Here is a 17541-nt window from a genome sequence, read left to right on the forward strand (position 1 = left end):
TATATTTATTTTATGAGAGTTATATGTTTAACACTGAAATTTCTTATGTTTTGCTTCTTTCATTTTTTTTAGTGCTTATGAAAGGATCAAGCAGCAAAAATGTCAACATCATTGATTGATGTTAGAAAGCAATGGTAACAAGTTGAATATTTGATCTAACTTTTTTTTTTTAATTTATGTTAAATTCAACTCTTATGAGAATATTTTTATTGTTTTTGTAGGACTTCTTTTGTTTTGTTGGTTGGAAAATATGTCAAATTTCTGCACATTTCAATTTTTGATTTTTGAGATTGAGTATTAATAGTTAGACAGGTAAAAGTTGCATAATTCATTTAGATTTTTTTTATGTTAAATTCAATTATGATGACAATAATTTTATTTATTTATTTTGGTAGGACCTCTTTTTCTTGGTTGGTTGGAAAATGCATACTCTATCTATATTTTATTTTCAGTTTTTTAATAGTAATAGTTTGTAATATTTGGTTATGGATATATGATTCTTTTTTCTTTTTCTTTTTTTTTTTTTTTTGGGGGGGGGGGGGAGGGGTTTGAATAGGATATATGGTTCTTATTTAGTTTTGAACACACAAAAAAAACTTGCTTGATATATGGTTCCTATTTGTTTTGAACAGAAAAATAGTTGCTGGATATATTTTGATAAATTTTGGTATGTTTGGTTTGTTGGATATGTTTGATGCTTGTCAGATGTATTTTTATCTTTTAATTCTCTAGCTCTTACTAGACAAGGATTTCAATGCCCAATTCAATTTTTTTTTTTTTTGGGGTAAATAAAGCCTAATTTAATTCGATAAAGCAAGCATAAGTAAAAATTATGCTTACGTGTTGTTGGACTTGAGTTTCCAAGGCCCAAATTCATTTTTGTAATGGATAAAAATAGGCCTAAAATGTGAGGCCCAAAACCATAGCACCGCACTGAAACCGCATAAAACGGTTTGGTTCACTTTGTAGGTGCATTGCGGTCTGTTCGATTTCAAAAAAAATAAAACAGATTACTTCGGTTCGGTTCAAAAACTACGAAAAAACCGGGTGAACCGCACCGATTTCACCCCTACTAAACCATGTAGGGAAAGAAAGGTATATCAAGAAACAAAAGAAGATGCACAGAAAAAAGTGAGTACGAGCTTCTCTTGAGAACTCGCACTTCTTAAAACTATTACCCCAATCTCACTCCCTTTAAAAAGTAAATCCCATCTCTTTGAATGATTTGTATAGCTACCGCTTTCACTCTCTGTGAGTTTCAAAAGACACAAAGGAATCACACAAAAATTTTCATCACAACAAGAATTACATTTCACAAGGGCACCATACATATTGCAAGAGAGTACATCTGTCAGAATCATGATAAGCATGTTAGCAAGTAATATACCTGAGCTAAAGCCTGGTAGCCAGCAAAAAAGCTTCTCTTTCGTATCGTTTCACCAGAAACCTTGTCTTTTGTGAACCCATGGACATCAAGGAATCTCTTGTACAACTTCCTTTGCAAGGAAGAAAGCTTTACAGCTATTACGAAGACTGTTTTAGGGGGCAAATCCTTCTTTACCACACTCATATCCATTCTCTGGACAAATCCTTTCAACTGTTCATAGAGGATATGAGATCTTTGGTTCATAATTTTCACATCCTCAGATGTAGAATTGGTATGTTGCCCATTCTCTATGGGATTTTGGAAGCTGCATGTGAATAAAACGATGATCAAGGAACATTAAAATAAACAAACAAGAAAACAGCATCAGGACAAAGTTAGTGAAGAAGTCTTGCCGGTTTCTAAATTCATGGCTGCTGCCAAGAAATCCTTCTCTTACAAAATCAACCATCTGTTCCAGATAAAAACTCGAGAAAATCATGAAAGTGAATAGGCATGTGAGATGATTTGCCAAAAATTATAGCTTGCATATAATCTTACACAATAATATTCCATGAGGTTGTTCTGAAGGGGTGATCCAGTTAGTGCAATCCTTCTTTGACATTTTACTTGTTTCAAGGCTTGGGTTGTATCAGCCCTGGTATTCTTGATCATATGGGCCTCATCACAAACTAGTATATCAGGTCCATCCTGAAGGAAAAGCAAATGTCAATGGAGGAAAGCTATAGTCATAGATAAATGCACGAAATCAAGGTTTGACTGCAGTGATGAACACGAGAATAGAAACTGTTATGTTGTGCGCTTATGCCTTGTTTAGTTATTAGTAGCCTGGGGGTATTTATGTACTTTCGATTGCTCTAATATTAATATGTGTGTTCATGGGAGCAAACCCTAATTTTTGGTCCTCTTGCATTAGTCATTTATGGTATCTCTATCTTCTCCCATCTCTCAAAAACAAAAACAAAAAAAACATAGCATCAGAACATTATCTGTAAGTTGAAGTATCAAGATCACTGTTCTTCTCTTTATCGTGTTAATGTCATTAAAATAAAATAATTACCAATGTATTTGACTAGAGGGTGTGAGTATTCTTTTTATTTTCTCTTTTTCTTTTTTTTGGTTAATGATCTTTCAAGTTTTCAATGATCTTCAGTTAAAAGGGGGGTTTTTTTTTTTTCCTTCCAGAAATTGTCGATCAGGGGCATGGTTTGATTCAGATGGATGAACGCAACTTAATCTATGGGGGCAACCAACACTCTAGGAGTGTGCTACCCAACATTTGTTTTTGTCTAGTTTGCATGGTTTTTTGGCAAAAAAAGTGTGGCTGGTTCTCACATACTGCAACAATGTTCTTCTGAAGGTCTTTTTTACCGTTGATGTGTTTTTTGGGCTGATTTTACACAACTGAACATTCTTGGTTGAGTAATTACTACCAAAGTTTAGATTCATTGAGTGTTTTTGCATTCATAGGCCGTTAAATCAATTTTTTGTTGGCTACTTTGTGCTATTCATCCTGTGGACATGCTGAAGGTAGTAATGCGGCGAAGAGATTGGGTTGAATCACATTAGGACTCTTGTTTATAGCCCAACTCTTCACATTAGTCCGACTAAATTGGATGGCACCAACTATTTGATTTGGTCACACTCTTGCAGTTTGGCCATCATTACAAGTAGGTTAACTGGGTATATTACAAGGGAACTCAATGAGCTGCTTGAAAATGGACCAGCTTGTAGTCAGTGGTGCTCAGGGAATGCTTTGGTAAGGACTTGGTTGATCAATTCCATTCGACCAACTCTCAATCGTACTTTCTATTATTGGACACAACATATAAGATATATGGTCAGTAGGCACTCAGACTTGCTCTCGGAAGGGCATAGAAGAACCGAATTATGAATTGAGAAAGAAGAATTGTGGTTTGGATCAAAAGAAAGTCTCTCAGCAAGTATTATGCTGAGTTGAACAGCTTGTGGCATGAGCTTGACTATTACCAGAGTTTTCAAGTGTTTGTTCTAAGGATGCAACAATGTTTCAGCAGATGGTGGAGAATGAGTGAGTTTATGATTTTCTCGATGGCCTTAACTTGGATTTGGAGTCATTCACCTAAAATTAATTGGCACATTAATCAAAATGAACTATGGTGAAGTAAATGAATTTCCAACGTTGTAGCAATGAAAACAATTTTGACAGACAATGACAATCACCTGAAGGGCATAACAAATTTCTCTGGCTATCTGTCGATCCTTCACATGTTTTCCAAGGGACAGATTTCGAAAAGTAGCATAACCAATCAAGAAGACACCACCCTTAGCCCTCCACTTGGCAAGCAAATCAGTTCTCCTCTCCCTAGCAAAATGAGATCAACAACCTCAAGTTGAAAGATCAACTTCAAAGTAAAATAAGTAAAGTTTAGTATTTAAATTACTACTTGAACTATTGAAGAACAAGAAGAAGATGAAAATAAAGTACAAGAGATTTAAATGACACCTCATCTCAATGTCATTGCCACTTACAGTGGTACTGGCACAACTACAAAATACCTTTCCGATAATGAAAATGTACCATCTAAGTTTTAACCCCTAATAATCCTCCTCCACTTGATAAATATATTACACATGCAGCTAGCTAAGGATGATAATCCAAATTCACACAAAACAGGAAAGTAGTCAACAGATACAATTTAATCACAAATATTTGACAAGGTGCCCGAACTAAACAAACATTCGATATGCTGATCCACCTAAATATTCGCCATCCACTCATGTATCCAACATATCTACATTGGCAGAATGTAGATTGGATCCTATGATCTACCTAAATATGAACCAACACATCTACATCGTGTAAACTGTAGATGAAAGCTTAATGGTCGAATGAACAACCGCAGGATCCTACCAAGTGATGGTTATTCAATTCATCAGAATTCAAAACCTTTTGTATGATAACCAAACTATGAATGAATAACTAAAACGATATAAAATCAAACCTTGAAACATCTTCCAGCATGAAGACACGAAGAGGCTTCAACTCTGTTGGTCTCCACTTCATGAACTCTTGCCTCCAGTTGTGCAGGACACTCACTGGCGTCACAATTAGCGCAGTTCTTAATCCTAGGTCCACACTTCTCATGGCAGCATACAAGAAAGCTATGACCTGTAAATACAATTTGACAGCTCAGGCAAAATCATTCATCAGCTGACTAAAGCTAGCCAAAAATGCCAGAAATCATTCCCAAATCCCAAACTAAACCAACAAATTAAATTTTTTACCAGATAGTGTCTGATATTACATAATCCCAGGATTTAAAGAATTAGGAAACAAAAGGAAACTATAAAAAGAGTAAGCTTTGACATTTTATGAAGGAAAGGTTGCAGGAGAGAAATGAAGAACTACTAATTACTAGTCAGAAACCTCCAAGAGAAAAGCAGCTACATAATGTAACAGTTCAATTGATACTGCATTCAGATTGTAGGGAGCAATCTGAATAATAAGGTAGTCAAGTTACATTTCAAGTATCTGAAGCTCACAACGATTACCACCCCTCACATTATACATGTCAATATATACACATATACATGTCTTGCCTCTCTACCTTTAAATAAATAAATAAATAAGCATTGGCATTAAAGACGGATAAGGCTTGATAAGCACAAACATGGACACTTGACACAACACACTGACATGACAATTTTAAAAAAATACAAGATACGGCAAGTGGGAGACACAAAATATATGATTTTATGTATTTATTATATGTCATATATATAAATATTTCATTCAAAATTAACAAAAATATATAACATACCATGAATTTCTATAATTTTTTTTTTTTTGATAAATTAAAATTTTAAATATAATGGATTACAGGTACAAATATACATTGCTTGTGTCTTCACCTAAGATCCTAAGTTATTTTGTTCAAACTTGTAACGTGTTTCATCTATTTCTTAACGTTTTGTTTGGTTGGGAGATTTGGAAAGAGATTAGGAATGGGAAAAGGAAAGGAAAAAGGTGTGTGAAACTAAGTGAAATGTAGGCATAGTTTATTCACATTTCAACTACCTTTTCCCTTTCCCTTTCCCTTTCCCTTTTCCTTTCTAAATCTCTTCCCAAGTCCCCCAACCAAACACAGCATAAGTGATGGACACATGCCCAAGTGTCCAGGATGTGTCCGAGCTTAACAAAATTTAAAAAGAATAATAGGAAATGTTTGATTGTATGCCCAACACATGTTGGAAGTGTCCAACAAGTGTTGGAAAGTGTCCGAAGAGTCTTGGTATCCGACACATGTCGAACACGAATACGAACACGCCACCTTCTTAAAAGTGTTGGTGCTTAGGATAAGATAGAAAACATATTTATTACAGTAGAACATAACAAAATTCCCATTATACAAACTTTATTTTTCTTATAAGAATATTGATTTTTTACTGACAAAATCCATAAAAGTTAAATAGCACTGAAACAGTGAGTCGTGATGGCAAAGAAAGATACCTGAAAAGTTTTACCAAGGCCCATGGTATGAGCCAGAATACAACCAAGACCTTTATCCCCAGCCTTCACTTTTGTAATTGACTGGATGATATTCTCCCACATAAATCGTATCCCGGAAATCTGCAGTAACAAGCAGGATAAGCATCCCACTAAAATTCAACGGATAAAAACAGATGACAGGAAAAAATAAAAAAATAATACTCCAAGAATATAAAAGGAAATTAACAAAATAACTCTTGCCATCACAGCCAGACTCTGCAAGGATATATATATACACACACACACACAGAGAAACTGAACTGAAGTTGCTAACAGCATTTTAAAAATACAACTAGTTGCTCCAAAATCTTCTCTTTGTTTTTTTTCCCTTCTTTTTAGCACACAATGAAGGAACAAACACAGAGAGACATGAAACAAGGATCTTCTAGAACCAAAAGTCTAATACCATAATTATCATTATAAACAATAGTCAGCCCAAAAGCTTAAAATCTTTCATAATAGGCCCAACAACGTATATCAACCCCTGACAAAAGAGTTTTGTTTTCTAAACAAATTCAAACCTAAATTTCAGAAGGGGATACAGGATCCCACATTAGCAGAACTTAAAGTCAGGCAGCTTGAACATAAACAATGTACCCTAACATCCAAAATCAAACGAGATGATATCGCCTGGGATAGGGAAGGGAGCAAAGGAGAAGACCTAATCACTCTCTTTGCCCTCAATGGTGTGTGAGGTGCAAGAGGAACTTGGAGGTAGCGGATCATCTATTTCTTCACTGCCCGGTGGCTTGTGTATTATGGCAGCGGCTGTTCGGCTTATGTGATGAGCAGTGGGTTGCTTTGCGAGACTGCATTCAAATGCTTCTTATTCAGTTTATAGGGTTTGGGAGAACCAAGAGAGCCAAAACAATGTGGACAAACATTGTTTTTGCTATTTTTTGGGCCATATGGTTGGAGAGAAATGCTAGAATCTTTGATGGCAAGGAAGCAAGTGCAGAGGCTTTGTGGGATAGGGTGGAATATTTGGCGTCATTTTGGGCATTTGTATCCCCTACTTTTAAAGTAGTCCCTTTGTTCTTGATCTCTAGGGATTGGACTGTTGTTTGCCTTCCCTACGGCTATGAGTTTTGTGTTTTTGTTTTGTTCTTTCCCTTTCTCTCTCTTTGTACGAGGACTCCTTGTCCTCTTTCACTTTTATTTTTTAATAAAATTTTGTTGTTGCTCAAAAAAATATAAAAATAAATTCAGACTAGCCTAACTAAATAGAACCCTATTTAAGATGCATAACTAGCCAGATACAGTGGAATTGAAGCCAAAATCACAGAAAAGGAAAAGTAAAACTTTGACTTGGTTGACAAACATCAAGTTAGAATTTTAAACATGAAGACCAAGCAACTTACAATCAAGGAATACACAAAATTTTGCTAAATACAAACAGTGATGCTTAAGGTGTCAGACATAAGCCTTAAAACGCATTCAATTCTCAGAGACTACGGAAAGGATACAACTACCAAAAGATTCAAGGAACGAAGCATTCATTATCCAACACTAGCAGCCAACACAACCATGACTATAGTTGCAATCTCTAAGCAGGATTTTCTGTCATTTACCCCTTTTTTCGCTAGTGAGTGAGAAAAAGTAGATGCTTTGAACTAGTGTTGAGCAATTGATGTGCCCTGTAAGCTATGTACAAAATTTGTGAGCAGAAATTGAACTGAATGTTCCAAGTCCATCCAGCAGGAATAAAACCAAAGAATTTGTCTCTTCTATAGGTTTGGATGCTTTAACAAATTTCGGGGATAAACAAAACAGGGTTCAAGAAAAGATGGAGCAATGTAATTTGTAACGAGGTCTCTGTAATTTCATAAAATCGTCCTCTACCTTTTACCAAAAGCACCACTGAGAAACATAAGTAGCAGGTTGCCGGGAAAGGAGAAAAGCAATTTCGATATACTTTTGACCCAAAAAAAAAAAAAAAAAAGACCCTATCACAAGAATAATATATACATATATATAATCATTGTGTAAACTCTATAAGACGAATTGTCCATCTTTTCTTTCATCTCAGGATAAATACAAATGAGAGTAGCAAACCCAAAGTTAGGTAAAATAAAAATGCTAAAACATTCATTTTATCATTAGCAATAACTTTTTTCAGTAGCCTGCTCCATTTCCTTTATGGAAACATTGTCAATGATTGAGCCATACAAGGCTTGGATAAGTATGTACAATACGCTAGAACACCCTTCTTGATGATCCTTTACTCTGAAAACATCTAGGGTTTGATGAACAATGTGATATCTCACACCAGACAAATCTTTAACCCTTCCCCCTCTCACTATGAATGCACAATGTTCTTATCGTGACAAATGGTAAACAGAGATTCAACTGGAAAAGGGAGGGACAATGTAGAAACAGAGAAATATGTGCATCAGCAAACAGAATATGAAGGACAAAGCAAAATTACAAAGCGATCCCCCCGCAGGAAAAGAAGTCAACACAGAGAAGATAAGCCATGTTTGGTATCATTTTTATAGTTCTCATTTTTTGTGTTTTTCAAAAACAAAAATATTGAAATGTTCAGAAACACCAACCATTTTTGAGCAAACACAGTTTTTGAAAATTCAAAAACCAATTTATAGTGTTTCCTAAAAGGGATATTCTCTAAAAAATTCCCCAAACAGTTTTCGAAAACAAAGTCAAACAAGTTTTCTGAATCACATTCCGGTTTTTTTCTGTTTTCAACAACAAAGAAGAGAAAAAGAAACAATACCAACAGCATTAAGTGTAAGGAACTGACTTCAGCATGAAGAAGCACATGCATAAAAGTCAGTAAACACTTCATCCATGAGAAGCTAAAAAACAGATCTGCACACCTTTTCTAAACCTCATAAATGAAGTTGCACACTCTTTTGCTGAAGGATTAGTGGAGTCCAACATTAAATTATGCATTTGCCAAGTTAAACATGTACAACTCAACTGAACAAAGCCTAGTCACGCAAATTAGGGTCGGCTAAAAGAGTATTGCTTTCCCATTCCACTCCACCAAGGGTGCCACATTGAACATGCACAATAACGATGAATGCAGAAGTTGAGGGAGACCATAGCTTTTAGTTCAATTGAAAAATACAAGAATTAAGAAGGTCAGACATGATCAAATATATTTCTCTCCCTACATCTTGTTTAAATCAAATATACTGGTTATGAGAGGGCATATGTTTCCTTCTCATTTTTACTCTTCTATCATTGTATAGATACAATTCAGCCTTGTCATCAAGTAGCAAAGCAACATTTAAATCAACAGTCCCTGACTCAAAAAAATATATATTGCAATATGGTGAACCAAAAATGAGCAAACCCAAAATAAAGCATCCAACAGTCATTTTTTTAACTAGCACACACCAGTCTAGAATTTATCAGAAAATAGAAACACAAGGAACAGACAAAACATCCGAGGTTAAAGGCAAATGATTACTCAGGAAGCACTTATTGTTCACCACTACCACCTCACCTACTCCACTAAACCTAACCCACTACACCTACACCACCTCACCTACTCCACTAAACCTAACCCACTACACCTACACCTACACCTACACCTACATCTATATAAGGAACCATTTGTAATAGACAGCATATATCAATATCATATCAATATATCAATCAATAATACAATTTATTCTCTTTCTCTCTATCAATATTTCTTACATGGTATCAGAGCTATAAGATTTAGGCCTATATTCCTTTCTTTCCGGCGGGCAGCCGGCCGGCAACCATGCCTTCGCTGCCCGCTGGAGTTTTTCAACACCAGCAAAACCATTCTTTTCTATTAGAAGATTCTCTGTACTGTGAGGAAGTTGTTGTAGGAATAGAGAGCTTAGGAGAGGAGAGAGAAAGTGATAATAATCTCTCTCTTTTCCATCTGCTGGTATTGGAACATGACCTGTTTTGGGAAGATGAAGAGCTTCTCTCTCTCTTTCCCAGCATTATTTCAATCTTTGCTTTTGGAACAGGTCGTGCTTTAGGTTCATCCCTCATATCAACAGTCAATGTCCGGATCTCTGAATCTCACAAGAGGAACCGCATCCAGGTCTCCAACACCAAGAAACCCCTCTTCTTCTATGTCAACCTCGCTAAGAGGTATATGCAGCAATATAATGAGGTTGAGCTGTCTGCTCTTGGAATGGCAATTGCAAGAGTGGTCACTGTGGCTGAAATTCTGAAGAATAATGGATTTGCACTCAACCTTGATGACAACAATGGCACCGCAGACTCTGCAATCTCTGTGGCTCGCATGGAGGCTGTGGAATGGATGTTGAAAGTCAATGCTCATTATGGGTTCACAGCTCTCACTGCAATTCTTGCCATTAATTATCTAGATAGGTTTCTTTCTAGCCTCCATTTTCAGAGAGATAAGCCATGGATGATCCCACTTGCAGCTGCCACCTGTCTCTCTTTGGCTGCAAATGTTGAAGAAACCCAAGTCCCTCTCCTCTTGGACCTCCAAGTGGAGGACACAAAGTACGTGTTTGAGGCCAAAACTATACAGAGAATGGAGCTATTGGTGTTGTCAACACTACAATGGAGGATGAACCCCGTGACACCACTCTCATTCCTTGATCACATCATAAGGAGGCTTGGACTGAAAACCCATCTCCACTGGGAGTTTTTCTATCCACTAAACCCACTTTCATCATTTCCATGATTCCCTTTACTTTACCACCAAACACTTTACACCCACTCTCTCTCCTCACTTTGCATCCACCGTCCAAACTTTTTTTTTTTATTCTAAAGCTTAATTGGTGCACTCTTTGTTCCCCACTTTCTTTATTTTATATATATATATATCTATATATCTCTTTTTATTATATATTAAAAAAAAAAAAAAAAAAAAAAAAAAAAAAAACATCATCCTCTCTCCTCCCTTTGATTTCAAACTCCATTATTTTTATTTATTTTCTCCATTTCAAATATATTTTTATTATTTCTTTCTTTATTTTTCTTTCACATTATTTTTAATCTTTTTCCAATTCCATTCATACCATCTAGCTTTGCACACCAAACCATATTTTATTCATCTCCGGGATCAACCCCGATCACAATTTTACACCCAAAAAAAAAATTTAAATAAATAAATAAATAAATAAATAAATAAATAAATAAATAAATAAATAAAATACAAACAAACAACCACATTCACAGGTGGGCTTTTTTTTTCTTCTCTACTCTGCCGCCGGTCTTTTCTTCTTGCCTCCGTCCTGGGCGGCCCTTGCAGGTGTTGCCTCCATGTTTCCCACTCCACTGGGCATGATCACTACTCCCTGCTCCTCCACTGCAGCATATGGCGGCCCTCCAAATCGGAACATAACGGTGGCCTTCCGCTTCAGCTCCTTATTTTCTGCTTTCAGCACACTTATCTCTGCTCGCGCATCCTTATACATGCGTTGGAGCAGAGCCAGTTGGGCGTTTAAATGCTGCACCTCATTTGTCCTACTCTGCAGCCGATTCGACAAGTTTGTGACCGCCGTCATGGTTTCTACACATGACTTCAAAGTATACTGATTGGCCTCCACATCCGACTGTACTGCCATTCTTTGCTCCACAGACCGCATCGGAAAGTTCAACGGAGCAAACTCCGGGGCGCTTGGTTGAGGTTCCAGTGCCACCGCACCAGTTATCTCTCTTGTTGACTCATTGAGGTCGGGAAAGAGAGTGAGTAGACCACGGGATGAAGATGCCTTATTCTGGGTAGCTGAACGGGAAGAAGAGGCCATTGTTCAAATGTTTCAGAGAAGGGTTGGATACAAAGTCTTTACCGAGTGTTTCAGAATGACAATGTTCAGAGAGTTTCAGACTGGTTTCCACAGCCTCCGCAATGGTTTATATCGACACTGACGAAGCGGCCGACACGCGCATTGTCGATCACGTGCATCGCCGCGTGTCTGGCGCGCCTTTTGATGGCTCGTCTTTTGATGAATTGGACACGCCTTTTGACAAAAATGGGCACACCTTTTGAGGGTACGACTTTTTAGGGTTCCGACACGACTCTGTAAACTGTCCCGACATTGATTCCGGTTAGCTCCTTTATGGGTCCGACAAGACTCTGTAAACTGTCCCGACATAGATTCCGGTTAGTTTCTACAAGGGTCCGACAAGACTCTGTAAACTGTCCCGACATAGATTCCGGTTAGTTTCTACAAGGGTCCGACAAGACTCTGTAAACTGTCCCGACATTGATTCCGGTTAGTTTCTACAAAGGTCCGACAAGACTTTGTAAACTGTCCCGACATTGATTCCGGTTAGTTTCTACAAGGGTCTAGCAAGACTCCGTAAACTGTCACAACAACTGTCACAACATTGTCTGCTACAACGGTCCGACATGACCCCATAAACTGTCTTCTACAACGGTCCGACATGACCCCATAAACTGTCTTCTACATCGGTCTGACACCCCCATATAGTGTCCTCTACAACGTTATGACACCACCATCCAGTGTCTTCACCAATGGTCTGACACGACCATACAGTGTCTCCTATCCTTTTTTTATTTTTATGTATTTTCTTGTTTTGTTCCTCTCTCCAAACTCAAGTTGGTTAGTTTCTATCCTCCTTGAGTTTGCGGGGGGCTGTTAAAATTTATCAATAAACCTACCACCACTACCACCTCACCTACTCCACTAAACCTAACCCACTACACCTACACCACCTCACCTACTCCACTAAACCTAACCCACTACACCTACACCTACACCTACATCTATATAAGGAACCATTTGTAATAGACAGCATATATCAATATCATATCAATATATCAATCAATAATACAATTTATTCTCTTTCTCTCTATCAATATTTCTTACACTGCGATATAGGAAAAATCAGTGTATTATGTCAAACAGGAAAGTCAAAAAAACAATTGCTAGGTGAAACATCCCTCTAATGACATATGACATATTCTAGACACTATTTTCTCCCAAAAGAATACCATCCAACAAGCCATTAAATATTCCACATATAACAGCACTACTCTTTCACCTCTGTTACTGCAACCACAAAAAAATAAAATACAAGTAGCCTATGGATAAATTATATGTACCAGCATATGGTTCTTAATTATCTCGAACTACTGTCTTTCGGAGTATTTAATATTCTTTTAAATGTTAACCCATGATCTTCAAAACCAAGAAGACAGTGCCAGTCTCAAAAGATCTTTGAAGAACAAAAACTTCCAAAATTGGCCCAAAGAACCATCATCTCGAACCCAGTACATGGATAAAACTAGAGCTGGAAAGACAAATCAGTTCATGTGAACCTGACAGCATTCAAGAGACACTAATTGAGCTTGACCACATGTTCAGGGCCCGAATATTCGGTGTGGATTAGGAGGCTTTGCACAAGCCCTTCATGCATAACATTTAAGGATAGACAAGGCAATAAGTGAGTTGGACAAGTAGTAACATCCAATGAATCAACAAGAGAAAATAAGAACTTGTAATACTTCTCTCATTTTATAATAAACAAAGATAGTTAGGGGAGAAAAAAGTACACAAAATAGAGGGATATTTTTCGAGTATTGCCTAATTATCAAGTATAAGGTATACACTACCCATTAATCATGAAGAATCTTTCAATTTAACAGGTTCCCAAATAACGGATAAGAAAACCAAATTAAGAAACAATTATGCAAAATAAAAGAGCGAATACATATGCAAGTATAAAAGAAGAACCTGATGGGATTTTAGTTTGCCCGAGATACTTGGAGGAATCCTCACAGCCTCTTCACCTTTGTCCCTCACAACATTCACTATATAACCCGTAAGAGCGTCACCCAGCACTTCAGCACTACAACCTTCAGGTAAATTGCCACTGAAGTTCACAGAACTCGTAAACACAGCCTTGCTAGAAAACTGTGCTTCCAGAGACTTGAGGTGTTCTTGGCGTTCCTATAAAATAGGGAAACTTATAGATAATCTGGTACCAAGAAAAATTGTTTAAAAAAAAGTGATGCAATTTGATAGAAAATACCTTTTCAATTGCAATTTTCCTTTTAGTCTCTTCCCCTAATTCAGCATCGTCAATGATTCTCCGGATATTCTTTTTCCGTTTTCTTTTGGAGCTGATACAAAAGGAATCAATCTTTAGAGATTCTTTTGAGATAGGAGCTAACTAGTTGGAACAAATAGAAGGTCAATTGTAAAAGATTGGACTTTGCACCCAAGTCCCTCAAACTGAAAAATAAAGTTCTTGAAGTGCTTAAAGGAGAATACAAGTATGAAACAAATAGATCGAATCAAAATAGTTGTGATTCTAAAAAATGTGACAGTGAGGCCTTACAAATTCACCTCTTAAGGTAAACTCTAATGAAACAGAGAAAATGTGACCAGTTGAAAACTCAGGACGTTAAAGAAACATAAACTGGCATCAAATAATGTTCAACAAGGACTCTCAACATTGTAAAACAACACCACAAACATAAAATATACTATGTTAGCCATATAACAGGCACACAAAAAAAAAAAAAAAAAAAAAAGATATCAAGTGGATATGTTATAGTGAGGAGTCAATTGAGTTAGTAGAAGCAATTTTCTTGGTTTATGTACGAATTCCATGTCGAGCACATAAGAAGGACATCAAAGCATGGAGTGTGGACCTGGTATGCCTCCTAGACTTTGAGAACACAGCCTCTCATGAGGTCTTATGTGATTTTCTTTGGCATTGCAACATGATTAGCCCAAAAAAGCAAACCCTCAATTAACTTTTAATATTAAAATTAGGCTCAGAGAAGAAGAGACTTAAAACGGAAAATTAGTGTCTAAATAATGAGGCACAGAATTGTCATAAATTGCACACAATTAAGTACAACTACCAACCAACTGTTTTTAATAAGGAGCAAATAATTAACTACCTGATAGCAACAGTGATATCTGCATCAGAATTATCTGAATCACTGTCAGAGCTAGACACTATCGGAGCTCCAGATCCAATGGCTTTCTCTAACCGTAGAGTCAACAGCTGCAGGATATTTGGAGAGCAACAACAACATTGCCAACCAGAGACCTGGGCTTTTAACAAGCATTCTTCACCTAAATTCCTCTTCACACACGTGTTACAGAATAACACTTTACATGACGTGCAACTCACTAAGTCCGTGTTTCCTCCACACCATCCACAATAGCACTCCAAGCAATCAGGATCCTGCCACAGCAAATTACATCAGTACAAGGTATAACATGAAACACTACAAACAATCATCAATCAAGACATTCCACAGAAAATTTCAGAACCAAATGAAATGGTTCATTAACATGACAATAAGCCTAAGAAAAATATCATTTTCCATTGTTGCAAATCAGAAGCTGTAAACGTATTGCACATTCCACCAAATCCAGACAGTTATTTCTCATATGAACAACACATAGTGAAACATTAAAATAAATAAATAATCATTCCCCACAAATAGAACAATAGTTGAAGTAGAGACTCATTTTTTGAAAACTTCATTTCATTAAACCAGTGTATTAGAATTGGATCGATTATATGTCATTAAAGTCCATGCTGTAATTATTTCGGTAACTAACTATGATCAATAATCTTCCAGTTAGCATTTTTATCAGCCAAGCCAAGTACTTGTATAATTGCTACAGTTAATGAATCAGGTCGCTGATATGTACAACTGTGACTACAGTTCATACCTTTATACGCATCTTTTCTTCAATTAAACATTTGCAATCCCTGCAGACAATTACTTTCAAAAGTGGATGTGTTTGTACTTCAACAGCCACTTTATCACAAGCAGTGCAGTGAAAATTCTCAGTCGAACTCTTTGAATGAGTAGAACCAGCACAGAGAGAATCATCTGCATATCCTTCTTGCAAATGAGATTGATCATCCAATACGGTCTCAATGCAAATAGTAGATTTATCCCCCATAATATGCGCTTCATCATCACTATCAATAATAACTGTGCAAGTCTTCTTACTATCAGTGCCTAGTTCCTCACTGTCATGTGAACGCTTGGAGCCCCTGGGTTCAGTTAGATCAGGCAAAGCAGACTCAGAAAACACGAAAGAACTACCATTACTAATTGGCTTTCTCTTGTCAATATCATCAGAAATTTCAATGTTTTCATCTACATCTGGCTTTAAATTCTGAGATGTCATATCATTCCTATTATTGTCAATTACGCCTTCACTACCCCCATCAGTTGTCAAACCATCTGAATTGTCTTCCATCAGCTTATCTCTCTGAATATCCTCCTGATTAAATAACAAAAACAAAAGAAAAAATCAATATTGAGAAACATATCTACATCTATTTAAGAGTCACCAAGTTATGTTCAAAGGTTAATGAAGGATATCTCCAAGTCAAACAATCGAGAGAATCTGATGCTCAACAAATTCTGGAGTGAGACTGCTAGGATAACTTGGTTTATACCACACTTTAAGCAGGTACTTTCAAAGATTTGAAAAGAAGATGAACACTTAAAGAAGCACAGATGAGGACACAAGTGACAAGACACAAATACAACACAATACAGACAGACCAATATTTAAACAGAGCTAGGACATTACACGACACAGAACAAATAAATGTCTTCATATATATAAATGAAAATCATAACAATTTCTTCATTTTTTTACATTACAAATACTTAAATTTTATTATATAAAATAGAAAAAAATTATTTTATATAAAATAGAAAAAAATTATTATACTTTTTATGTAAAATAGTAAGAAATTATTTTCCACAATCTATATATTACAAAAAAAAAGTGTGAACAAAAAAATTCCTAATATCTATTTTAGAAAGTATTGTTTATAAACAAATTAGAAATTTAGGCCTTAGAATTCCTGAAACTAAAAAGCCTAAAGAGGAGGGATTACTAATTATTACATTCACACAATAATTTTAATCATTAGAACCCAATTTATATTTTATCAAACGTGCAATGTGTCTTGTGCGAGTATAAGCAATGGAAACAGGCCCCCTCCAAGTGTTCGCAGCATGTCGAGTTGATAATAAAATAAAATAATAATAACTGGACATGTTTGGACTCGTATCCTACATGTATCAGGAACGGTGAAATATAGACACAGCGCCTTCTTAGGAGTGTCTTGTACAGATACATCAATACATGGATATTTATTAAATTGTGTAGAACAACAACTACTTGCAAAGGAACTAGTCTTTCTGGATTGACATAAATTACACCATCCAGTCAACTAGGTTTCTTTGTTTATTAACTCCACAAAACATCAAGAAGGCATGCCTGTGCATGTCATGGTTGTTAGAATCTTACAATTCACAATTCAATTCATACGATTGATACAAGTTTCAACAAAAATGGTTCGATTCATGTTGTTAAATCTTAAATTGAGTGAATCTTACGATTCAATTGCGTTTTACTATGACACTTTGCGATTCAATACAATTCGCTATGAGCCACTACAATTCAGTTCTATTTGTTTGCAAAATAAAATAGAGAAATTAATTATATTGATAAACGTAAATTTACATATATATACATATTTACAATTTAGTTATATTGATATTAATTTCATTGTAAACGCGGTATATTTTTATATGTATATACATATAAAAAGTTATATATATATATATATATTTTTTTTGATATATTATAAAAAGTAATATATTATGTCAAAC

General features: G+C 36.0%; 2 protein-coding genes across 2 annotated transcripts in view; one reads left to right on the top strand and one right to left on the bottom strand.

Moving 5' to 3' along the window:
- ATRX (P-loop containing nucleoside triphosphate hydrolases superfamily protein) overlaps window positions 1–17541 on the bottom strand; it is a 44740-nt gene that overhangs the window by 11069 nt on the left and 16130 nt on the right. The window contains exons 10-19 of the mRNA XM_028246286.2: window positions 15569–16132; window positions 14782–15071; window positions 13902–13992; window positions 13604–13819; window positions 5877–5996; window positions 4369–4535; window positions 3587–3728; window positions 1925–2074; window positions 1780–1835; window positions 1388–1691 (exon numbers count right to left, since the gene is read on the bottom strand). Of these exons, the coding sequence (XP_028102087.2) occupies window positions 1388–1691; window positions 1780–1835; window positions 1925–2074; window positions 3587–3728; window positions 4369–4535; window positions 5877–5996; window positions 13604–13819; window positions 13902–13992; window positions 14782–15071; window positions 15569–16132 (2100 nt within the window). The remainder of the gene's footprint in view (window positions 1–1387; window positions 1692–1779; window positions 1836–1924; window positions 2075–3586; window positions 3729–4368; window positions 4536–5876; window positions 5997–13603; window positions 13820–13901; window positions 13993–14781; window positions 15072–15568; window positions 16133–17541) is intronic.
- On the top strand, window positions 9531–10776 carry LOC145797105 (uncharacterized). The gene has a single exon (XM_082883397.1). It carries the CDS (start codon window positions 9652–9654, stop codon window positions 10579–10581), a length of 930 nt encoding a protein of 309 aa, XP_082739523.1. The 5' UTR covers window positions 9531–9651; the 3' UTR covers window positions 10582–10776.

Source organism: Camellia sinensis, chromosome 8, assembly GCF_055761805.1.
Source record: "Camellia sinensis isolate YWXY chromosome 8, ASM5576180v1, whole genome shotgun sequence".
Taxonomy (NCBI): domain Eukaryota; kingdom Viridiplantae; phylum Streptophyta; class Magnoliopsida; order Ericales; family Theaceae; genus Camellia; species Camellia sinensis.

Bases quoted from the DNA above. Each gene is read 5' to 3' on its own strand.
- LOC145797105 (XM_082883397.1), top strand. From the start codon at position 9,652: ATGCCTTCGCTGCCCGCTGGAGTTTTTCAACACCAGCAAAACCATTCT.